The sequence below is a fragment of the Callorhinus ursinus genome, unplaced genomic scaffold (assembly GCF_003265705.2).
Source record: "Callorhinus ursinus isolate GAN/ISIS: 27379988/994484 unplaced genomic scaffold, GSC_fseal_2.0 scaffold2, whole genome shotgun sequence".
Classification (NCBI taxonomy): Eukaryota; Metazoa; Chordata; class Mammalia; order Carnivora; family Otariidae; genus Callorhinus; species Callorhinus ursinus.
Window position 1 is genome coordinate 93,902,597 of NW_027397064.1, and position 26,399 is coordinate 93,928,995.

The 26,399-nt window shown below is 40.3% G+C and overlaps 1 protein-coding gene across 5 annotated transcripts in view; it reads left to right on the forward strand.

Annotated features, from left to right (window-relative positions):
- The window catches only part of NCKAP5 (NCK associated protein 5), a 965,493-nt gene that overhangs the window by 639,398 nt on the left and 299,696 nt on the right, over nucleotides 1-26,399 (forward strand). For all 5 annotated transcript variants that reach the window (XM_073884776.1, XM_025857088.2, XM_073884781.1 and 2 more), the window contains one exon: nucleotides 16,392-16,479. In XM_073884776.1, coding sequence (XP_073740877.1) covers nucleotides 16,392-16,479 — 88 coding nt within the window. The remainder of the gene's footprint in view (nucleotides 1-16,391; nucleotides 16,480-26,399) is intronic.

The following is a 26,399-nucleotide window of genomic DNA, read 5'->3' on the forward strand; positions in this document are numbered from 1 at the left end:
TGTCAGGAAATGACCATATAAATAAAAATGGAAGATTGGTGTGGAAAGAATATAAATATTGAGCACATTTCACGCTTGCATATCAATCAGTTAACAATGGGGTAGTTTTCTTGCCCTTTGTCATTATTCAATGCAAATTTATGAAATGGAAAAGGCATTATAAATTTGTTATGTCATTCGATTACATATTAAAAGGTGTTTTCATTTGAGTTGCCATCCATAAATATTGCATTACTGTATCTCTTTCCCGTCAAAATACATTTTCCTGGTTAGGCGAGCAGATGCCTTCTCTGTGAAGCTGATCACCCTGGATGTGGCCATTAGTTCTGTTCTATTATCCAGAGTCAGCTATCCTTTTCCCGAACCATCCAGATGCATACTTCTAAGAAATATAATAAAATCCTTCCTTATACTGAGTGTTGTTAGCAACATGTCCAGACTTGGAAAACGTCCTCTTGTTTTATTATGATTCATTTTGGATAGTAGTCAGACCACATTTTCTTCTATAGCATTAAGACTATTTAATTAAGAATTCCAAAAGACCCGTTTTTTATATTATATTATATTATATTATATTATACTATATTATATTATATTATATTTAGACAAAGAACATGCCAAACCTCTGGGGAAGGCTGCTAAATTATTTCTTAATACAGAAGGCCTGTGAAGATTTGTTTCCATCAGATTTTGGGTGAAATGTACCATCTGTTCAGCTAAAGAGCTTCTGTTACCAAAGCAGGTGGAAATAGGACCATCTTTGTTTTCATCAGCTTTTTGTATCCATATGGCTATATTTCCAACTTTCCCAAATCCATTCTAAATCATCAGATTTCATGTGATAGTGACTCTCTTACCTCCCACCTACTAAGGTCTCTTGTGTATAGGCCTGGGCCTTGAGGTAATTGACATTAGTCTGGCCACTGAACAGGTGTTCTGGGTTTATCTGGTTTTATTGGTTGGCATGGGACCACTGCTTTCACTTTTGTGTGAATTTTTGTAAATTCAAGAGCAAATTTTATTTTCTTCCTTTTCTTTTCTTTCTCCCAACTTTCTTCCCCATTTCCTTTGTTTGTTCCCTATCTCTGAACCAAACCAAACACAGGGACCGAAATATTCCAGGCTCTTTTCACCCTTTGTACACACTGTTCCCTCTTTCTGGGCATGTTTTTTCAAGTTTTTCCATTGGCTAATCCTCCTTTACCTCTGTAGGCTTCCCCCAAACAGTGTCAGTTCTTTAAAATTTCTCTGTAAAGTACCTTACTCGCCCACTGCTGGGTAGCTCACCTCTCTGCACTCTGCTTTCTCATGGTATACAACCTGGGCCGTTGTTTGTGTTGACACACTTGTTCATGCGCCCATGAAATAGTAGTAAGTTCCTTTTGAGTAGAGACTGGGTCTTTTATCTTAGTGTTCTTTGCACTCAGCAGTGTTAACACCCAATAATTACTGGATTGATGGATGGATGGGTGGATTGTGTTTAGATGGAAATAAAAGTAACTGTCCCTTGCTCTGAGAAATGAAGTATATTAGACATGCTCACTGTCCTATTGGAGCTTTACAATTTACTTGGGAAACTTAAATATATATACAGACTTATGAGAGGAGGCAATATATGCTAAGTCCAACATAAAGGGGAAAAAGATAAAGGACTATAGAGAAAGACAACAAACAGATCAAAGCCCCAGTGGACAAGGAATGGTTTGAGGAGGAGGTAACATTTGAGTTCTTCCTTAAGTTTTATTTCTCTATACTCTTCTTCCTGCTACTACCAGAAGGAGCCAAGGAAACAAAAAGACTCCAGGAGAAAAAGAGTTATTTTTTTAATAATGGTCAAAAGTAGCAACTCTAGAGTAAGTCTTCCTTATTTCAAATTCTTCCACTGCTTAGTAGCTATGTGACTTTGACCATGTTCCTCAGGCACTTCAAGCAATAGGTTTTTCTTTCATCAAAAGGTGATTAAAGCTGAGTTACCATAAGAAAACAAAGGGAGAGGGAAAGAGATAATTTATGTAACAATCTTACCATGATGGATGGTATACAGTAAGTGCACAATAAGTATTTTTATTATTATTGTTGTCATTATCAAAGGCCTTTCCCATGAGGTGTATCTGTTTTTAAGTGCACTCATTTATCATGCCTTATTACATAAAGCAAACCCTGTTGTGAAAAGTAACTATGCAACAAAAATCCTTTTAATATATTTATTAGACTGAACTGTATAAAACTCATTTTATAGATCAAAAATGGTTAAATATCAGCAGTTTCATATGGTTCAACTTATTATACCTATGTGTGTGTGTGTGTGTGTGTGTGTGTGTGTGTGTGTATTTACACATTTCAAATCTTGCCTATAAAATCAGGAAGTCTTGAAATGGAAAAATTATACATGAGAAAAGTTTGTGATCTCACGATCCACTAATTTCAAGCAATAGTCACAATGAAACTGTAGTTTGGTTAAGAGATTTGAGAAGTTCACTGGAGTAACAACATTAAATATTGAATAGGTAAGGTTTCAATTGCAGTAAGACCTTCATATCCAGACCTTAATATCTAGTCTAGGTCGCAGACGTGGTCAATAACTCATTCCCATGTTTTCTTGGTTTTCACAATTTGCCAAACCAGAGATTTAAGCCTGATGTAGAGAATACAGTTCAGATAAAAGTTATGTGGCACTGTAATGTGCCACAGAGACAGCACACCTGTTGAGATGCAAAAATTGGAAGAGTCTGATGAGCTATATAGGTTAGTTTCAGAATGTTGTAGGAATCCATTTGTATATGTGGATTTCCAGTGACATTTGAGCTGATTCTTAAAGGATTTGAAGAGCTGTGTTGGGGATAGTGGGGAGTTACATTATAGAAGGGAATATAATAAGAAGTAGGTCTGGAAGCTAGAAAGCAAGGGATATATTGCAAGAATGAATTCCACATGGCCAGGAATGACTGCACATATGGTATGTGAGGAGGAAAAGGAGGGAAATAAGGCCATAGGAAGAAGGAGGTATTTCAAATGTCTTGCTTCATGGTTCATTCATTATCCTGTAGGCAGGAAAGATGAGTGCATGCAAGATTTTCAACTAAATTATTGAAACAGTAAGAATGATTGTTTGAAGAAGCTTCACCATCCCCACATGGCAGGTGGGGATGGTGAAGTGCCTAACTAGATAGGAGAACTAGTTAGAAGACTTTCAGAGAAGTTTAAGAACAGGAAATGAAGCCTAGTCTAGGCAGGGACATTGGTCAAGGAAAGAGGAGGACATCGAAAAGGAGGAATTGGCAGCACTTGGAAGGTGGTGGGAGGGAGGGCACAGTTGAAAAGAGGCTGCAGACCTTTCATCCCAAATGACTAGGGATGATGATACAAGTATCAGTCAGGAAAAGAGACCTGCCAATCTGCTTGCAGTGCAGAGGGACTTAATTCACAGAAGTACTTGCCTGCAAGACAAACAGAAGCTTCAAGGAGCAAAAGTCAGGGTGCCTCTACTAGCTGTCAAGGTCAAGCTGGGCTTGTGGTCCAGTTAGGAGGTTGCTGAGGCTGCGAAAGGTGGAGAGACAGTGTGAACTGCAGCAGCTGTGCAGCCCAGAGACAGGTGACAGACAGGGAGTGCAGAGTCCAGCCAACTGTGGCAGACCCAGGTGGTCTGTGCCACCATTGGCACGGGAGGAAAAACATGTGCTGCCTTTCATCTTCCAAAATATTGTGAGTGCACCTCATTCACAAAGCCAGAAAGCTGGCAACAGAGTCTGGGAAGATGCAGTTCCCAGGCTTCCTGCTGTTAAGCCAGCAGGGAAAGCATGAGAGAGGCTGGCAAGGCTGCCCAGGGCCCAAGAGAGAAGACAGGACAGGGCAGGGAGTCTAGGGAAGATGCGGTGGCCGGCAAATGTGCATTAGGTTCTGGCGGGGCATCGAGTTGAGAATGTCTGGTAGGCTCTTGGAGATTTAGATTTGAAAGTCTGAAGCAAAGGAGCTATAGATGAGATTGGAGAGAAAGATGGACGCAGAGAGAGGTAGGCGAGAGAGGGAGAGCAGAAGACTGAGATCCTGGCCATGAGGTGTGGCCATCTTTGGTGATGGAAGAGGGAAATGCCAGTAGGAAGCAGAGCAGTGTTCACAGAGGAAGGAAGGGCACCTGAACAATGTAGTCAGGAAGGTAACGGAAACGAAACTTTGAGAAGGAAGAGGTGGCCAAGGCAGGCAAATTGCTCAACCAGAAGACTCTGAAAAGAGTATTAAATGTGATGATTTTAGGTCCACTGAGGTTGAGAAACCACCCTGAGCATGGTGGCAGGACAGAAGTCAGATTAAAGGCAGTTGTTGAGGTGGTTTGGGTGAGGAAAAATGTGAAAGCAGAATAGATAAACTACAGGTGGTAAAGGGTAGAGAGAAAAGACGATGGATAAATTGCAAAAGGAGAGCGAGGACAAGTTTCCATTCGGAGAAAGTTTATGTTAATTTGTTGACATTTGATGAAAATAGGAGCTCTTGGGACAAGAGACATGACAGCCGCCAAAAGGGCAGATTGGGAGCAAAGGTCCAGGAGACGTGGAGAAGGATGGAATCCAGGGTTCTGGGAGTAGCCAAGGCAGAAAGGGCTCAGAAGCCTCCACGTCTGTAAATTTTCTAATTGGCATTGCCATTGAGACGATCATGAGCATATTGAATTCCCCCAGAGTGGACGGTGTTTCAAAGCAAGGACAACAGCAGTGTTTTTCAGAGAGTGATAATCATCCAATCTATGTAGAAAATCTGGAAATAAGCACCACTAAAAACACAACCAGTCAGTGTGGGTACAAATTTCCTCCTGTATTGAGGTGCTTCCTGCCCCAAATAGCTACACTTATTAACTGTTGGTGATAATGACAACTTTCTGTTGCAGGCTGTGGTTGTGGGCCACACTCATACATAAAAAGAGCATTGACATTTGATTTATGTAACTTTACTAATCAATTTCTTGGCTGTAGAAAAACTGCGATATCATTTTAGAGCCCCTATTATAGCCTAACAAGAGAGAGATAATTAAGTCCTAGGGGACCCATGTTCTAGCGGGTATAGCAGAGGGGGTTCTTTCCCTCCCCTTCCCAATCTGGGAGAAGTCTCTGCACTTCACAATTAAGCGTGCTCCTCTTCTTTGTCTGGGGGAGGCAAGGATGATTGGAAGAAAGTTGAATGTGCTGCTTATTACTTGGTTTTTGACATTTGTCTAGTACCAATATGATAGTAAAACCACATGGATGGACAGAAAGCCAAGGTCCTCGCGGTTTCTTGTGTTTGTGTGGAGGGAGCAGGAAAAGGACTTTGACCATAGATCTGAACATTTCAAGGCAGCACAGCTTTAAGATAAAAAACAGTTAACGTTGTATATAATCTATACATGGTGCCGTGGTATTTTCTAGTAGTTAAATCAGCATAGTACACAGATGACCCTTGAACAGCAGGGGGTTGAACTGCACGGGTCCACTTATACATGGATATATATATATTTTGATACAGTACAGTACTGTAGATGTATTTTCTCTTCCTTATGATTTTCTTAATAACATTCTTTTCTCTAGCTTACTTTATTGTAAGAATATAGTATATAATACATATACAAAATGTGTTAATTGACTGTTTTTGTGATTGCTAAGGCTTTCAATCAACAGTAGACTATTAGTTAAGTTACGCAGAATCAAAAAGTTACACGTGGATTCTCAAGTGTGGCGGGGGGGCGTCAGTGCTCCTAGACCATGCTTTGTTCAAGAGTGAACTGTATTATCGCTCATCAATTACATTTCAAAAATCTTATCACTTGGCAGATTTTGAGTGTTTATCTTTGCTTAGTTTCTGTTATTTTATTTTTTTTTTCTTTTACACTAAATCTGAAAAGTGTGCTCTTTCTGTGTGCTTTTACTTACCAAAGAAAATTTATTTTTTGAAGTTAGTTTCAATATATAGGTTCTCTGCCCTCTCCCCCCAAGTAACCTAGCTTTCATTTTGTAGCATTGACAATTCAAGGATAAATGGACGCTATTTTGGCCTAAAGTCACTGTATTTTTCAACATCTATTTCACTGGGCAGGAATGTGCAATAAAAGTGCTGTATAAAAACTTGTATTCTATGATAAGAAATACTTGAAGACAATCGGCTTTTATTTAATGTCAACCTTGTGGCTGGGGAATTTTGCAGTTATTGGTATTAGTTTTATCAGAGCAGTTTTTTTTTCTTAGCAAGATATTCTGATATGGCCATTCTTTGTTTCCTCATAGATACCTCAGGCCAAGAAGGACATACTCTAAATACTGGGGGAAACCTAAATATCCCAAATTGTTGGGAGAAAAGACACATGTATAGGGAACGTAATGAGACAGGGGAAGTATTACCTAAAGGCTCTGGTTGACATTGTTTGAAATGTAGTTAATAAACTTCTATGAATTAATGAAGGTAACTTTAAATGTATGTCATTCAGTTGGAAGAGCCTTAACTGATTTGGCTAACAATGATTTAAAATGCTTTGCATTTGATTAAAATGCCAACACCTATACAAGACTAAAATGGAGCACTCTTACTTTCAGTAGACCTATAGACTAGTATGCATACACTTAAAGTATATTTCTCATTAAGAAAACCCACAATAAGAAATGTAAAATGACAAACCAAATCAATAGTTGTGTTTGAAAATCCCTTCTCTATGAAGCCAAATCCTCTTCATTTCCCAAAGTTCAGCCTGGATCAACACCTCCAGAGAGCCTTTCTTAGCATTTATGTCTCTTTACCTCCATGGCATTTTCTTCTGGCACTGACTACACTATAGCGTAAGTGGTGGTCTGTCTGTGTACCACACCTGGCAGTTTATTTTTACTTGAATTGCTAGTTAGAGCACAAAGCACATCATAAGCATGATTATCAAATAAGGGAATAGATAAATGAATGAGGCAATAAATGAGTGAATGAATAAATGAACAAATAATTATTCATATCACAGAAGGTGTTATTTTTAAGTTTTCTGCCATTGGAATTAAAATTAGTTTCATCTAAATATGATTTTCCCTCTATTTTTCAACACTGTATATTCCCCAAATGAGTAACTCCACAACTTAGGAAGTTCCACCCACTAAATTAATACTCCACTGCATGATTTGGGTAACAGAAAAAGACAAGAGGGGTGCCTGGGTGGCTCAGTCAGTTGAGCGTCTGACTCTTGTTTTCAGCTCAGGTCATGACCTCAGGGTTGTGTGATTAAGCCTTTTGTTGGGCTCCATGCTTGTCACGGAGTCTGCTTGAGATTCTCTCTCTCTCTCTCTCCCCCCCACTCACATACATGCTCGCTTACTCTCTCTCTAAAATAAATCTTAAAAAAATAAAAATAAAAAAGATAAAGATATGAGATATACGCTGGAGCCCCTAACAAGCTAACAAAATAGTTATAAAACTAAGAAACCTGGACATGAAATGGTTTTTGTGATATTTAACAGTGCCAGCTAGTATATAGGTAAGTGTTTGGGGAGGACATGAGAATAAGACATAGATTCTCATAGGTTAATGTGCAAGAATATGCTTGTAAAAGATACAGATGCCTGGCCTCCACTCCCAGAGATTCTGATTTACTGGGTCTCAGGTGGACCTGGGAATTTGAACTTCTAATGAGAACCCTTGGTGATTTCCTGCAGAACATCCCAGGGAAAATACTTTTCAGTGGACTAGGGAGAGATTTCTATGGGCCAGAGTTATCAGGAAAGCAGGAGGTGGGACTTAGGCTGGAGCCTGAAGGATGCTTGGATAGGCAAGGAGGGGAAGTAGTGAATCTCCTTTTTCTTATGGTAATTGGCAGAAACATCTCTATCCAAATACCAGATGATTATGATGATTGACAACGCATTTTTGTGACATCCCAGTGTCATGTTACTCTGGGAAGTAATATGGAAGGCATATTACTCTGATGCTTCCTTTTTTGTTTATTTTTAATCTAGCATAGAAACAGATTTTAAATTGACTTCTTTCCCCCGGTTTTCAGTTTTACCTACTAAGTCTTGACAAGTTTCTACAGTTCAGAGTTTCTAAGAATCAAACATGCCTGTTATTGCCATACCTTATGTTGTGATGATATTTTAAACAAGGACTATTGGGTGAAGAGTAGTGAAACATTAGATGTCTCCCTCCACTAACGCCACTAAGAAATCATCTCTTCCATTTTCTTGCCAGTAAAACTTAGAAGGTTAAAAAGTTTTGTGGACATGCAGCCTGTTTTTCCATGTTGATAGATATTTACTATAAAATAAGCTGCATCAAAAACATGACTAACCACTGTGATGCTGAAGCTTGATAGTGTGTTCTTCAAAGCAAAGCACACTTTGAAGGCGTTTGTTTGAAGATTCCTTGATCAGAGGGAACACATTTGTGGGTCATTCAGAATGCTCAGAGAGACTAATTGCATAGGCTGACAATCAATTTGGCATGAATGAAAGAAGAGTGACAATCAATATCTAGCTGGGAAGTGAGAGGAATTTTAGTAGTGACAGCTCAGTTGCCCAGCAGAGGGAGATAAGTAGCACCCAATAAGAAGAGACCAACAAGATGCTTCTTGTCTTTCTTGAGTTTGGGCACTGAGTCCCCTAGAGACAGCTTTGTATTGTATCATGATCAACACAGTAGCTTATTCTCCATACCAGTATTATCTGAAACATTGGAGAGAGGTGCTTTATCTCCCTACACTTTCTGAAAAAAGACAAGGTGGGTGCCTCTGTCAAGTCTTAACTTGCTTGGCCAATACTCCCAAGGAGCCTGTTCCCTGCCCTTCTCATGTCACTGCCAAAAGATCTCTGATTCAAAGGGTCTTGATTTCTGAAAGAACTATCTTTAAAACCACAATAAAAACAAGCACCAATGTATATAACATTTTACATTTTGTCTTAACATCTCTCTATGGTAAGGAGAGCTGGCATGAAATACCCATTTTGCAGACAAGGACACTGAGGCTCAGAAAATGTGATTTTTCCTAAGTTACATGGCTGGTAGGATTATCTGCTCCCAGACCTAACTCTGCCACTTTAGGGAATGCTAGGGACTGAGATATACTGACTGTATTATGCCACAAGAGTTGAGGTTGGGAGAGGATTTGATAACACTACTTCTCTGGATGTGCTATGGTTTTGTAATATCTGCTTGCATAAGAGAAACCATTCTGAAATCTTGTGGATCAAACATCACAAGAAGTATGTGATTTAAAGAGCAAGCCCAATGAAGAATGCCGTATTGGCCTTCATGAGGCTACAGAAGCCAGTTTTGTGGATTCATAATGTACTTCTTTGCCACGATTGAACCTTTTTGTCCAGAAAATTTAACCCTACAGTTTGGTCCCAAATATAGCCAACTGTCTTTTCCTGACCTTCTCTGACACACTCACAAAAAAAAAAGGGGGGGGGAGATTGCTGCCAGTTACTTACTGTTCTGCCCTTGTACCTTATTCATATCTGATGTGACTGTTGGTTCAACCTCTCTGAGCTTTAATGACTTAACACTTGTCAAGGTCCAAAAAAAGAAAAAGGCTTTAAGGTGTGGGAAATGAGATCATGATCAACACAGTAGCTTATTCTCCAAACCAGTATTGTCTGAAACATTGGAGAGAAGTGCTTTATCTCTCAAATTCAAGATGAGTTTATCAATGAGAACCAAGTCTAATCATTTCATTCAATTATTAATTTTCTTTGGGTCAAATCCCAAACAGATCTTGAAGCATGAGAGAATGGAGTATCATCTGTTTGGTGTATTTTGGGGGGTTATAAGTATCTGATGAGGAGATAGTTAAAACTGTAGAGAAAGATGTAACTTGTCTGAAACATGATGAACCTCATTTTGAATATCTAACATCATTATATTGCTGTATTTAAACTTTCAAGAGCCCAGTGAATATTAAGAAAGAAATCTTGATTGTCTGGTCCACATTTTATTATTCTTTGACTAAGGTAAAATTATAAAATTCTTATTTTAAGAAATGGGAAAATGCTGCTCCAAGTTGTTATATTAGTGTTATAAAACAGAATAGCCTCTGATTAAAATCCAGTGAGTATTCTCACATTATATTCAAATATTTTTTATTATTCATATCAACAGTGACCAAAAAGAATAAATATTGAGGGCCAATGATAAATTGAACTATCTGCTATCTTAAGAGTTTCCCAACATTTGAATACTGAACTATAAAAATCTATCCCGCAAATAATACATATATATTAAAAGTACTTATCCTGGCAATTCAAAGCCTTTTCTGAGCCATATCAGACTCAAAGAACATTCGTGCTTTGGGGACTACTCAAGAAAATTTTAAAAAAGAACTAAATCTGGGTTTATTTGTGAAAATTCATTATTTCAAAGAATTCTATTAGGACATATTACAAGGATAGATTTAGAAGTTAAGTAGGTGAGCTCCTGAGGCTGGACACGGGTGGTTATATGAATTGTTAACTATTTTGTAATAATAAGACATGATCATAATAATTAACAATTATTGCATTAATTAAAACCTCTACTCCATTAAGGGAAGTGACCTGTTTTGTAGAGCTCTTAGGGATTCTTGGGATATAGTGCAAACCCTGCCTTCAAAGTGTTAACCAGGACAGTGGAGGGTACTGAGCTACATTTCTTTCTGGCACTCACTCGCACATATAGGATTCTCCCTCTTTCTCTTTTTCTTTCTGGATGAGTGTGAACTCTGTAGTCACATAAGTCCATAAATCCAACTCCATGTTCTAACACTGTTGAGCGAAAACACTTGAGATTTGCTTGTTGACGTTCAGGCGATTCCCTTCAACTTCACGTGGAGAATGGGACTTCCCTGAATGCATATCTCTGCTTCCTTGCCTTCTCCATGTCTGCCTCTCCCCATTCAGTGAGCTCCCCGTCCAGGATCAGCACCAGCCTGCCTACGGGAAAATTTATGGCTCTTTCTGCTCACATACACATGGCTCTGAAGTGAATATGATGCAGTAGTTCAAATTGGACTAGCGCCTTTCTATCTATTTATGAATGGTGTTGCAGCCTCATGAGTGAATTAGAGCACTACAGTTTCTGGGCAACAGTATTATTCTTGGAAAATTTGTGCTGAATTAAAAATATATATCATCTAGGAAAGAAATAAGAGATTCTGGCCCTCCGACATTTATCCAGGAGTGAGCTTTGGTTTCAGGGCAGTTTTCAGTTATCTTTGCTGTAGATTTACTGTTCCTAACCATTGCAGTGGGGATAAGCAGAGATCAGGTTAAGAACATCAAAGTCACAGCCGACCTAGGGATTGTCCCTGCTTACATGCTTAGATGTGCTAGCTTCTATGTGAGGAAACTCTCATTTTCTGAGGAAACGAGTTGGTTCAGTTGGGCGGAACCCTATACTAAACCAGCAAAGTTTCCACATGAACAGTTTCTTGTTAGAATTGAAAATTAGTAGGCTTTTCTCTCCACTCCAAAGCTTGAAGAAAGCTTTGCACAGCGGTTAGAATGGGGAGGTAGGATGGGTTGTTGAGCAAAGCAGTGGGAGTAGAATGGGAGAAAGAAAATAAAAACAAATGATATGGGAAGTCATGCAAAATATGTTTTTCATTAAGATAATTCTGTCCTTTCTGCCCCAGCAGCAGAGCAGTGGACTGCCTGTGCAGAGGTTAGTCAGCCAGGAGTCCGATGGTGTTGAAGGGTATCCACGCTAGGGCCTGAATCTAGAACCCTGATCTCATTAGGGCACTGTTCCAGCCCTCTAAGCTAATTAGCTGCAGATGAAGCATATTAACTGGGGACTGCATATTCAGGGTGACAAAAAGAGCAAGGAGTTATTACTGGGAGATGGTTGGTTTGTTTTGCTAATGACCAGAAAGAAGCCCGGTATTTAGCCCCAAGTGTCACAGCTTAAGACTTATCCTCCAGTCTTGCTGGCACCTCTCCTTTGTCACTACTTCTCTCTGGCCACTTAGACTTACATATAGGTCTGTGGGGAAATGAAAAGGAGCCAGGGAATGGATGAGGGAAGAAACTATTAGATTCATTCATTCACTCAAAAAGAATTTATGGACCACCTACCCAGTAACGGTAGCTCTGCTCCGTTGCTAGAGATAAAATAAACAAGGCAGAGCCACGGACCTCAAGAAACTCGGAGATCATTAATAGGACAGAAATGAATGGGTTATGGTCTTGCAACCTCTCGTAGAAAAGTCAATGAGGGAATATTGAGTAATTTCATTATTAATGTATTATGTGATTAATCAGCAAGCACTCATTAGAATACTTCTTGAAATGGGACTCAGTTCAGCTTTCAGTTGAAAGAGCCCCATCAATTGTCAGTTTGAGTTGGGGAGAGTGGCTTCTTATTTTGCATTTACTTTGTTCTATTTCTGTCAAAAATGAAGTTATGCTAAGCTGAGTGTCTGATCATAGGAGTCACAAAAGAACACTTCAATCTAGCGTTCTGATCAGTTTCTAGCATGTCATTAGGCAAAAACTCTTATATTTATACCTGCGCTGTCTGAAATACACTGTTGACATATGAATTTAGTTTTTCTCTGACTTGTGTAGGACTTAGCTTTTTAAAAATAGTTCACTTAATATACTTTAGAACTTACTACATCTCTCCAAGTAAAATTTTGGCCTATGTATTTTTAGTTGACAGCCACTTGACCAGTATTTAGGGGAAGAAAGAACTTAGTTTCAGGTCAGAACAAAAATAAGTAAATAAATAAAAAAGAACTGGAAGACATTGATTAAGGGTGGTGGTAAACCAATTAGCAGTTTAAAAAAAATGAAAGAGAGAAAAACAAAAAAAGATAATCTCTGCCTAGACCTGGCCTGGAAAAAGGAATTAGCTTATTTCTAGCCATGTTTGGAAAACAGATTGTAGAACTGTTCTATGTGAACACTGGTAATGCAAACCCTCACACATCAGCAATCAAAATAATAAAATGAAGTAAAAGGGCATTGGACATCAAACAACAATGGATAATGCTTCACAGTCTTTGATTTTCAGGAAAATAAATAGAGATGTTTGCTAAATGAGAATTTAAAAAAGGAGATGTCATCAGGGAACAAATAATAGTATCTTCTCATCAGGTTCAAAATATTTTCTCTGCGACCAGATTCATAAAAGTTATGAAAAGATGACACAACTTAATTTTTTACCAAAGGTTAGGATGGGTCACTGCAACTCTGTTCCAAGCTGTAGTTTAGAAATGTAATTGGTTTTAATTAATCATGAAGTAATGCCAGAAAAAAGTGTTCACAGTATTACTGTGGGTCTTGGCTGCTTGAAAATCTAACAGGTTCCAGCCCACCTCATTTTTTCCTTTTTTTTTTTTTTTTTTAATATAAAGCCAAGAAGAATGGGGGAAGGTGAAGAGATGTTTTTCTTTTTGATCTAGCAACTTCTGCATAGAACTTTTAATTATACAGAAGAGAGAATTCAGCAAGATATGCACTGACAGAATTATATTTTAACTTATGAAGAAAAAAAGACAAGATTGTATTTTAACTGAGTCTAACATTTGGGACACATTTAAGCCAAATGTTTATCAGTGAATGAAAAGTGGATTAAAATAAGAAAGACCTGCAGCTTCTGTGCTAAGGTAGGAAAAAGGTAGATGAATATTTAGAAAACCAGAGAGCAGTCCCTGATCTGTCCTGCACAAGCTGCCTGATCTTGGGCAAATTTTCACCGTTAGCATTACTTTTTTTGTTGATGATGGATTTGGCAAACAGCATGGAAAATCGGCTACCATTGAAGAGATTGTCTTTGTTTTTTCATACAGTGAAATCGAATAGTAGAAATTGGCTCTGATCACTTAATATTTCAGAATCTGTGCCTTCTTCACACCTATTTTTTATACAAATTTAGTTTGTCTTTTCTACCAGACCTTAAGCTCTCCCCAGGTCAGAAATGGTGTTTTTGCCTTTTTGGGCTCAGCATCCCATAGCTGTTCACCAAGGTAACTCTTCATTAGGAGTTAAGACTCTTTTTCATTTAAAATCATTTCCTGGGGCACCTGGGTGGCGCAGTCGGTTAAGCGTCTGACTCTTGGTTTCACCTGGGGTTGTGATCTCAGGGTCATTAGATCAAGCCCTGCATTGGACTCTTTGCTCAGTGCAGAATCAGCCTCAGATTTTCTCCCTCTCCCTCTGCCCCTCCTACTTGTGCTCTCTCTCTCTCTACAATAAATAAAGAAACCTTTGAAAAATAAATAAATAAAATAATTTCCTGGATGTAAAAAAGGCCTAGTGGAAAGAGGAAGCTCTCTTATGGTCAGGAAAAATGGTTTAGTCCTAACCTACCCAACTAACCATGATCCTGTGAGAAAGCCTTTAACCTTTCTGTGTTTCTGCTTTCTTATCTACTACATAGATGTAATGATCTTTTACAAGTACATTATAATGATTAATAGATGAGAGTTCTTTGACAAGTTGAAAGTACTGTCTAATTTTTTTGTTATCATTAATAACACAAGACTTGTGAAAATACAGGGAACAGATTTTGCTCTCCTGGCTAGATGCACAAAAGAGGTAGCTCGTATAAATGTAGTCACAAAGCATTCTTTGAGCACTCGTAATGGTGTCCCCTGTCTTCTGAAATCCTGAGTGGGTCTTGGTGACATCCCCTGTGGAGGCAGAATTTCCCCAGTTATAGTCCAGATTTGGACTGGCCCAGATCATCTGCAGTTTCCTCACTCTGCTGCTAAGTAGTTTTATCATATTAGAAAGGTTGGCATTTTGAACTAAACTCCTTTGGTTACTGTAATGGTCTTGCCACTTCATGGAATTCATTGGCCGCCTAGAGCCCTTAATTTGCCGTGCCAGAAGCTCTTAGTAAAAGAAAGAAGCTGATCAGCCTGCTTTCCCTCAAGTCTTTTAAACTAGTAAAATACATGCTTCAGAATGGGACTAGAAGAAACAGCCAACTCGGGTTCTGGGCAAAAGAGCACTCACTGTGTTCAGTGCATTTAATTCGGGTGTCCTGCTCTAAGTGTCTGGTTCATGTATCCTCATGGATTGGCCCTAAGGACAAGGTCATTCAAACACAGAATATATACATGGTCAATTCCTGGCACAGAGTAACTACTTAATACTTTTTAAAATGAATTAACAAAGGTTTCATAGAATGGCATCCTACTGAGTACCTACTTTATCTATAACTGAGGGAGACACCTAAGAAATCTATGACATGGTTCTTTACCAAATATTGCAATTTACTTCAGAAGACAACATACATATATGAGATATTTGAGCATTAAAGTGGGGAATTTTTAAGTGATAGAATGAATGATATAAAGCATACGACTATAAAAATTCAAAGAGGGGCGCCTGGGTCGCTCAGTCGTTGGGCATCTGCCTTCGGCTCGGGTCGTGGTCCCGGGGTCCTAGAATTGGGCCCCGCATTGGGCTCCCTGCTCTGTGGGAAGACTTCTTCTCCCTCTCCTGCTCCCCCTGCGTGTGTTCCCTCTCTAGCTGTGTCTCTCTCTGTCAAATAAATAAAATCTTAAAAAAAAAAATTCAAAGAAATGGGGTGGGCAATAAAGATGTCTCTTAGGTACTGAAACTTGAAGTAGATTTTGAAAGATGGTTGGAAATGAGAAGATGCAAGGGTTTGGCATTTCAAAGTAGTAACAACATGAGACAATGTCTGGAAATGGAAATGGGTGTGTTTGCTTTACTCTTTATTTTGGGTAATGGGGGATGGGCACAGGAAGTAGGTATGTAAGAAAAGATAGGATTATAATATACAATATACATTACGATATAACCCACAGAAATACGAATTAATATGTACTAGGATGTATGTGTAAAGATGTTTATTATTTAAAAGAGTAAAAATCTTGAAGTAATTTAAGTTCCATCAGTAGAGGAAGGGTTAAATAATTTATGGTACATTCACATCATGAAATACCAGGAAGTAGCTGAAAAGAATAAAGTAGATCTTTGTGTGCTGACATGGAAAGACCACCATGGAAAGACATAATAGTGTGTTATCAGCGAAAATGCATTCATGTAATATTTGTCAACTTTGAAAATTAATTTAAAAAAATCAAAGTGGTATTTCAGGAAGATTAATGTGGTGACATTGTGTCAAATTAAAAGGGAGTGATTGAAAGTGAAGAGGGATATTGGGAGATGTTTGTGTGAGTACAGATGCAGAAGGCCAAGGATAGGGGCCTGAATGGTAACGAGAAAGAGAGAGAACTCAGAGACATTCTGAAGAATGATTTTAAAGGACTTCTTGACAGACTCCTAATATAGGGGATGAAGGAGAAAGAAGAAAAAGTAGATTTCCAGGTATCAGCTTGGGAAATAAACTGAAGAAATATTTTTCCTAACTAGAATAGACCCATTTTAATCAAACCTTCTTTAAAGAAATTCTTTATGTATTTTGCTTGTTTGTTCATTCCTCAGGATGGAAGAAACAGTAAGAAATCTACTGCAGAGTCAAGGGCCTCCAGAGCAGAAAAAAGAAGAAACTGTTAATATAATGGTCTATCAGGTACGCCATGTTTCTTACTCTTGGCTAGGCACCAGTTGGCTTGTTTTTGTTGTGTTTCTTTAGCTCTGTCCTCCCTAACACAGAGATAAATAGACAAGTATGGTCCAGACCCCGGTGCTCAGAGCCATGCAGTCACCTCTGCTTAAGGAATCATGTACATGTTTTTATCTCCTTCATTTCAAATCTTCAAATTGTAGATTTGGTCGTAGGAAGGTACAAAAAGTAAGTTTATAATGAAACAGAGAGACCTATAAAAGTATTGTAGTACTCTGTGGTCAGGGCGATAAGACAGGTATCTATAATGTTCTCGGGGAACACAGAGGTGAGGGACTCATTCTATCTAGGGAGTTAAGTGTCATACCTCTAAGAAGTATGACACTGCGTATATTTCAGAGGTACGACACTTGGGGGCCTGAGGGATAGGGAACAGCAGGAAGGATGTTGCAAGAAGAGAGGTGCCTAGAGGAAGATACAGTGGTTGAATTTGCATGGCAGACCCATGGAGATTAAGAAGCCCAAGGTAAGTAAATAATGGCCTGGTGAGATAAAAATCTCAACGGTGAGACTGAAGGTCCATGGAAGAGCTGGGTGGTGAGGTCATGCTTGCATGCTTACAAGGGCATAATCTTGAACCTTGGGCAATGTGGAGTCTAAAGAGGTTCAAGGACAGTAAGTGGTAGATGAAGTAACCAGTCTTTGTCTTCCGATAGTCCTCATTCCATGGTTCTTTAACACTAGCAAAGCAGCCAGGGTGGCATGCAGGGCATCCGATCTGAGCATGACTGAAGTTGGCCACACAGAAGAGAAGGTTCTGGCAGTGTGGGGAAGGGAAATACAGCAGAAAGAACATAGGCACTCAACATAGATACATTGAAGACTTTTATTGAAATAAAAGACTTCAAATCACAATAGAGACCTGATATCTATCGTACAACTCTGCATAGGGAGCTTAAAAAGCTAAAGAAGACAAGGAAATGGGCAGACATTTGTGGAAATCACTGGGCAGCCCTAGATTTTTGCTGGCTAAAAAGCAAGTGTGTCTGGGGAGGCAAGCATAGAAACCCCACTGGTAAAGACCATGTCACATGATTTTCCCTGAATTTATGGAATCAGTGGTCTACAACCCAACTTGTTATCAAGATTGGGGGGGATCTGATAATAAAAGTCGCAATATTTTTTAAAGATTTATTTATTTATTTGAGTGAGAGAGAGATAGAGGGCAGAGGGAAAGGGGAGAGAGAATCTCAAGCAGACTCCGCAGTGAGCATGGACCCCCAGTGTGGGGCTCAGTCTCACGACCCTGAGGTCCTGACCCGAACCAAAATCAAGAGTCAGATGCTTAACTGACTGAGCCACCCAGGAGCTCCAAAAACCATAGTATTATATGAAGTTAAGAAATCTAGGCAGAGTTAACCTTAATAAGTTTATGCCCAAAGTAGTTAACTCTTGAAGCATACAGTCTGCTTTGTGACAAGGGGGAACTGTTCTCCATCTCCAGGGAAGACTGTACAAGGCTTTGACTTCTTACCAGGGAAGGAAATAAATTAGCTCCAAAGGACAGTAGGAAAAAAAATCACTAACATCCATTTCTAAGGGGAGGGCTTAGATTCTTCTTTAGGTGTGGTCTTTACAAAAGGAATGCATGCTCAGCTTTTCCCGACGTGTGGTGGCCTAAAGTCAGGATAAGGATTTAAGTCCTCCTAGCTCTGGATCTTTCCTAGGTATTATGTGTGCTTTGGTAGAAAAAGGGGGTCCAAGTAAAACACGGGACTTGCTTCTGCATTAAGTGGTTCTGTGCAGCCTAAAAGAGTCCTGTGAATCCCAAACTGAAGTAAGTCATCCCTTCCTTCTCACAGGTAATGCCAGGCTCCAGTTAGAACTAAATCATTCAGTGTTGCTCTGGTGCCTTCCCTGATCTCCTCAGGATGGTTCTATTTCACCCAGGTTCTTGTTTCCTTTCTAGTCTCCCCACCACTTATTAGCCAAACCTGCAGTGTTGACACATACCATCAGATTTCATTTTGTGAAGTTGGAAGCTCCTTAGAAAAACAGATACAGTTTTAAAAATGTGTTTTTTTTTTTTTTAAGACTTATTTATTTGACAGAGAAAAAGCACAAGCAGGGGGAGCTTCAGAGGGAGAGGGAGAAGCAGGCTCCCTGCAGAGCAGGGAGCCGACACAGAGCTCGATCCCAGGACCCTGGGATCATGACTTGAGCCAAAGACAGACGCTTAACCATAAAAACGTGTTTTAAAACTATTTTCTCTCTATAACCCAGTCTGTTGGGTTTGAGAAATTAGCTCTCCTCTCTGGGGAGGAGACAGTTAATAACTTGAATGAATGCTACATGGAAGGGATTTTTGAGTCATCACTCTAATTAATTAGTCTGTGGCTCATTGTCCAGAAAATGGGAGAGAGACATTGGTTGTAAGAGCCATAAAATCACTTATATGTTCAACAGATATTTATTGGGCTTCTAGCATATACTTGGCACAACCTTGTTCTCTGGGAGTTCAAGGAACCAAGAATGAAGAGAAGAGAAAGAGGAGTGTTGCTGGGTGGCACTGAGTCCCAGGAAGGTCCCTGCCATCTCACAAATCCTAGTCTAAATATGGCTCAGGGGAGCAAAAGAGGGTGTGCAAAATGCATGTGGTGATGCTGGGGGAGCACATAGTCAACACTTCCCGGAAGCCACATTCTGTGTTTCAGGTAAGAGCTGGAAAATTTATTGCTTCATCATATATAGGGTGTTATTAGCATACCTGACTCAGATTTTCCAACTGTGAGATTTCTCTGACAGGAGCCGGAGGCCCAGGAAAAGCTTAGGCCCATGGGAAAGCTAGAGTTTGTTTCATTTTCCATCATGGAAGTGTTTATCCTGAGGCTTTTATCACTGAGTTAATATAATAATAGCAGAGTAATAGCTTCCTGTGTCCCAGGCCCATGCTAATTGCTTTGCATGCATTAAAGGCTGGTCATATTTTGTTCTAGGGGTGTGTTCCTGAAGACCTCTCGTAATTTGTTATTTGTGTTGTTTCTAGCTTGCATAACTGAGCATGGATTCTCTCAAAGGACAGTGTTTTTTTCTGTTCAGCAGCTGAAGCAGACCCACCGTGAGGCAGGTGGTGGTTCACAGTTTACCAGCTTTACCACTGTGCAATCCTTGACTCTTTTTTAATTTGGAGAATTTTCGTGATTTCAAGGTTTGCGCACAAAATAACATCAGTGACATTTATATGTGACCACAGTTCCCCATTTGCCCCACTCAGAGTCCCACTGAATGTGACTAGATTGTAGTACCCTCAGTCCCCACCACAGTAGTGTTCCTGTCGCCGTCTTACAGATGTGGACGTAGGTTCAGAGAGAGTGAGCACTTGCCCCAAGATGCACAGCCTGAAGTAGCCCCCAAGGCCCTTGCACCCTAATGGGTCTGACTCCATGCCCTCAGCTCTTCACGCTGAGGAATTCAGAGAGACTACATGATGGGGCCCAGCTTACCCAGCTGGCTGTTGGAACTTGAACCTGGGTCTTTCCTCTTTTTATCTAGAGCTCTCTTTATTCGTTCATTTCCTCATTCATTCCAATGATAGTTATTCATTTACTTTTTACCAAACTCAGTGGCTTGAAACCACACAAATTTATTCTCTTGTAATTCTGGAGGTCAAAAGTCTATACTTGTGGTGCTAGTGGGGCAACATTCTTTCCTCAGGCTTCAGGACAGAGTTGTTTCCTTAGTTTTCCCAGATTCTAGCAGTCCTTGGATTGTGGTTTTTAACTCCCGTCTTCAAACTCTGTCACTCCAGACCCTGGTTGCATTGTCATATTCCCTGTTCTGAGTTTGACCCTCCTCCCCCTCTCCCTCTCACCAGGATCCTATGATTCCGTGGGGCCCATCCAGGATAATCTCCCCATCTCAACATCCTTCATTTAATCACATCTGCAGAGTCCCTCATGCCATGTCAGGTGCCATATTCTCAGGCTTTAGGGGTTCGGATGTGGACATCTCTGGCGGGGAGAAGGGCAGGGCAGGCATTGTCTGTCTGTCACACTCACGTAGCATTAGCCCAGCAGGCTGGCAGTTCCTAGCAGACACCAGGCTAAGTGCTGGAGATGCAAAGATGCCTGCCTCACAGAGGCCTTTTCCTGGAAAGCTCAATTTATAAGATGCTGAGGAGTGGCGAGGGAAGGCAAATAATCAAATACGCACTAATGTGATAGGGGCCAAAACAGCAGTTTGCATGGATGGGTTCTGGGAACACAGAGGAAGATGCCACCAAACCTAGCACCCTGCTCTTCCTGGAGGCTCTGCCTCCTGACCAGGATTTACATTTAATAATCCATTTTGCTTTTTTTTTTTCTTTTCTTAGTCTCTGTTGTCTCTTGATACAGACCCAGGAATCATGAGTTTCTTCCTGAGTCCTACAGCCTGTCTTTCTCAGAACATCTTCTATCCCTAGTATTTTAATACAACATCTGACCATTAGGACACATATGCTTAATGTTTTATACAAAGTGGATCCCATTTGTTCCTCTCAGCAGTCTCTAATGTAGACATTACCATCCTCATTTCTAAGGGTGAGTCTCAAAGAAGGCTGTTGCAGTTCTGGCAAATGCTCAGTGGTAAAGTGGAGATAAATCATAGACTTCCCTAAATGAGATACATGGAGGAAAATTGAGAAGTTACCTGTGGGGCCCTTTGATGGTGGGGTGGGGAGTGAGCACAGACTAAACTCCCCAGCTCACAGAGTCCCTGTCTCAAAAAACAGAAATGAAAAATGAGTGAAAGTAAATGGAGCTAAATTAATAAGCCATGTAATGTTCACGCCTGTCATTTCTCCTGTGGGAAAGGGGAAAGGGAAATAGCGTCTTTATGTGTACGTAGGGAAGGGGCTACACCTGGGGCCTAGGACAGTGTCATTTCACTGGCGGGGAACGAGAGACCCCAGAGGTTGTGAAGCGACCTGAACAAGCGGGAACATCTGCAGCTTTTCTTCTGCTTTCTTTCTTTCTCCTGCTCATTTCTGTCAGGCATTTGGGGGGTTCTTCTGCGTCATCTTATATATCCTTGTCACCCAGGTCACCATGTCATCTAGTTAAGTAAGTTAGGAAACACGCTAGGAAAAAAACATCATGATCAGACATGAAAGGCGGTCATTAAGCATAAATGAAATGGAGCAGTTGCTTCAGAGGAGTGTCATCCCCTCCATGTTGGCCGTCAGAATATTTAAGACAAAAAAAGAAAAAGAAAAGGTGAGGGCACCTGGCTGGCTCAGTCTGTAGAGCGTGTGACTCTTGATCTCGGGGGTGTGAGTTCGAGCCCCGTGTTGGGTAGAGAGATGACTTAAAAATAAAATCTTCAAAAGAATATTTTAGACAGGCACCCTAAGAAAGGAGAATCCTGCCACTCCCAGGGGATCGCCCTGTTTACAGGTGCCTTGTGTCTGTAGTGGCCTGGGGCTTCCTGGCTGCAGCCGAGGGGCTTCCTCTCGTCTCTGCTTTGTCATACGGAACATGGATCGAACCCACATTAGCTGACCCATTTAGAAAGAAAACAGTGGGTGCAAAAGCAGAAACACCGATGAGGGGGAAAGACCTGTGCGTGGCAACAGCTTCTGCCACTAACAAGGCTTGTGACCTCAGATGGTCACCTAAGCTCTCTGGGGTCCTTGTTTTTCACATGTGTAGAAGAGGTGTTGGACTAGACGTGAGATCGCAAATGCAATACCCACAGTGGCCAAACAGTGCAAATGGCCACAGTGGGCCAGGCAGGAGAAAAAATCAAGTGTTCTCTAAGGGTTAACATGCGCTTTTTCGGCCTTTGAAAAGAAATAAGTACAGAGAATGTTTTGGGGGTTGGTTTGTTTTATTAATAAACAAAAGCCTTGCTTTGAAGACTACACAATAGCAACTCACACGTGGTTTCATGCCAAAGGGCATGAGGGCGTTTTGGGGACTCTGGCAAACTGAAGAGCCTTTGGTCTAAGGGAAGCAGTCCCACCCGGAAGTACACACCAGTGTGGACAGACGGCCTTATGTTTCAAAAGAAGATCAAGGTTGAGGTTCTTATGGGTAGTTTTTTAGTCTGTAAATAGCGGTTTATTTTTTTATACGGGAATTAAATAAAAATCTGCTGGACTAAAGACAACCCTCAAAACAGAGAGAGAATTTCTGCGGGTTCTTCCCGCTCTTAGAACTCTGGAATGTTGACACTACTTTGCTCTCCTATGTGGCCTGGTCTATACGGAGTATAGCACAGAGTGCCACTACCTATAATAGTCTGACCCACGACTGGCCACCCACTCGCTGAGCACCTACTATGTACTGGTCATATTCTAATCATTTTATGAGTGTGAACTCACTGAATTTTCACAAGAACCATTTGAAATAGGTCCTGTAATTTTCCTTATTTTACAGAAGATGAAACTGAGGCACAGGAAAGTTAAAAAGCTTGCCCAAAGTGACACATTACCCTCCTTAGGTTGCTTGAGTTCCTTCCTACCCTTTAAAGCAGAGTACATAGATCAACATAACAATGGACTGTAGAGATGTCACAGAGAGACGCCTAAGTCATTGTCCCAGCAGAGAGCACATTACACTAGTGTCCTGGTGTCCGAGGCTCCCTTTCCTCACCCCTTTGCTCTGTCCCACCTTTGTAGAGAGCCCTGAGCTGTGTGTTTTTTGAGCCCAGCTCCATTATTTCCAATGATGGCTTGTGTTGGGTCACTGATGCTATAGCCTGTGTTTAAAGCAATACAGTATGTTACCCAAATCATTTCCATCTGAAGTGGTTTAATTGAAAATCAAAATGACTTTTTCCGTAAGTAGTTCCTTCAAAATAGTCTCAGATGTGATGAAGCAGGTGATGCTTGGGGAAAGGGATTCTTTCTAGTTATCCTAAAATCTGTCAGTCATCAAGAATGTATCCACATCCTTTTATGCACATGGAAAGCACCGGACATAGGCTGGGACCTTCCTCACCGAAGCTCAAGGCCTGCCTGGCAGAGATGTTACTTATTTCACAAATTCTAATTCTTATCAGGGGTGGGAAATTTTTGCCTTTAAACTTCACCTCTTTTCCCTGTAACGACTTAAGCAAATTCAGAAATTTCAGTACATTAGGAAGAAAAGTTAAGGTTGAAAAATTAAAGAATCAGTTACAAAAGTTACCGTTCTAAGAAAGCTCTTTTCAATAGCAATATCCTTAGTATATTTGAAGTGTGAACTTTTCAAACTTTTAACATAAAACATTTTTTTCATGAATATATGTAAATGCAAGGCAAAATTGAAATATCTTTGATTTTTGGAAGCTACAAGATTCTTGGCTCTATTTTCTGGCTGAGTAGCAGAATTACCTGAGGGAATCATCACAGATCGAGCTATCTGGGCTCCTCCATAGGATGATCTCCGTTGTTTTGTCATTTCCAAGTTTGAGAAGTCATTTAGACTCCTCTGGTCCATAAGTGCACTGGGAACCTGTGAGGTGCTTTAATATCCATCCATTCCACCATCCCTTGTTCTCTTGCTTTGCAAAGAAGAAAAGGGAGTTGAGGTTCAAAGCTCCCTTCTCAGTCTAGCTCATGCATACACATCTATGCTGATTCTTTCATGCACAGTATTTGTCTCATAAGTGCCCTGGCAGTTAATTAGCCAATAGAACTGAATTCTTCAGAGCTCTTTGGAGAGTTTGTCTGTAATTCATCCAAGTTATTCAGAAAAGTGGGGTTGTTTTATTGTTCTTTTTTAACCTAAATAAAATGTGGTAAACAAATGCAAAAACAGATCAAAAGTGAGTACATTCCGTGGGTGCATACCAGTTGGGAAAAGAATGATTTAAAATTCTATTGAGTGTCTGTTGATAGAGTGGTTAAGACTTTGCATAGGTATTTATAAAATTATAATACACAATGGGACATGAAATATTTTTATTGAGTTCTTTTATGTATATCTGTGGCCTGTAATCTCAGGAAATCTCAAGTGCCTTTGATTCTGCTCTAAGAAATTTGGCCTTTTCTTTGAATTGCTGTGAACTTTGAATAGCTGCTGAAGTGAGTAATGGTAATAAAGGGAGTATTTTCATTGTGTGTTAAGTCCTTAAATGACTAAAACCGATCCTTGAGGAAACAGTTTTCTTCCTCTTTGTGTTCTTTTTTGTTTTAAACAACATCTTCTATTCGGATAGTAAGTTTAGGTAAAGGAGGTAGGATTTCTCAAAACCAAGGTGTGGGATGAGGTTCCAGACAGCCAAAAACATTGCCTTTCATAAAATGTTCCTTTTCTCTTTGAAACTGTTCTCTAAGATGAACTTATGATTTTTACACTCTACAGAAGACTTTCCCGAATTCCAGAAGTTTTCAAAACAATCTCATATGGGGGCATCTGACTGAGAAGAGCATTCACCTCTGAAATGCCAAAGTCATATTAAATACTTTGAAAGGAACAGAGGAGTAGTTTTAAATAATATCACTAAAAGTTTAAATAGCTACTTCTGTTCTTCTTGGGAATTTAAATTCTTGGTTTAAGGGGCTCTGACTCTACTTTCTTGTTCTCAATTTCTGTCTGAATTCTGTGTTCAGACGTGAATATTTTCCCTGAATGGAACTCTTACCAAGTCAAAGCAGAATATGGTCTCTCTGTTAAAACAAATGTAACTATGGTTAAGATGGTGCCCTGGAGAAGCACCTTCTCTTCATACAGGTGAGCTGGTTATTGCCAATGAACCTGAGAGCCGTTTTCCTCAGCTCATCTCACAGGGGGCCAGATTTTACTTTGGAATACCCAGTAAATGTCTTAGGTCAGGAGGTTCTGTAGGTAGAAACCAAAAGATGTTGGCCTTTAGTAAGTGTGTGGCCCGTGCAAATACTTTGGGTACTTCAGCTCTTTAACCAGGCATATCAGTTATTTCTTCCTCTTAGGAAACAAATGAATTTGAACAGAGCAGAATCATGACGATATCCATTCTTGAGCTTTGATCCCATTTTTTTTAACTCACCTGAAGCAATAAAACTATAATTTTCTTTGTTTTCAGACTTGCTTTATCAATACTTTGGAAAATGGAGATAAAATAGTCTATGGGGGGAAATGGTCAATTTTGGAATTAGGAAATAGTTAAAGAAGAAGTGGAAAGCACCTTCTGGGAAAAAAAAAAGTACACTTTCATTACAGAGAGCTCGTCTACAGTAACCTTTCAGCTCTATTGTCCTTATTGATTTTGTCTGCACACCAAACACTGCATGGCAATGAAGAGGAATCACCATGTGTGGGGTGAGGGGAGAGTGGTCTGCTAGGAGGCTGCCATCTGCATCAAAGTCGTTGCAGAATTCAGGTGTTAAGTGGCCAGACCAACAGATCTGAGGAGGCAGAACCACAGCTGTGGCAGGCTCAGGAGCTTGTCCCTGTGCTCTGTACAGCAGTTTCTGGGCTTAGGAAAACTGGCCACCTGCTAGCATATGACTTTCCCAGGACTCAACTGAAACACAAAGGGTTGGGTTGTGTTCTAGGTCTCAGCTTGCCTGGGTCTCAACCTAGAATGTCTCTTCCAGCAGAAGAGCCTGGGCCTTGGTATGTTTAAAAATGTCCCCAGGTGATTCTAATGTCACTAGGATTAGGAGTGAGTCAACTCCATGATTCTGGAGGCCTTTGCTAGCCAGCCCAACTCTGTGAGGAGGAGAGGAGGAAGAAGATTCATAAGGAATTTTGACTTAGGGGTGGAGGGAAATGCAGGTCAATGAAAACTCAATGATTGCTTTCTCTCCCACTCATACTCTGCTCTTGCCTGGAAAGGGAGATTATTGAATCTGAGGATGCTGAAGGCCCGCACCAGCTGTGCCAGTGCCCAAAGGTGGAGGATTTGCCCCCCATGCACGAGGCTTTTTAAGTCCTCAGGCTCTGAAAGGATGGAGATAGTGGAGAAGTTCATTAAAG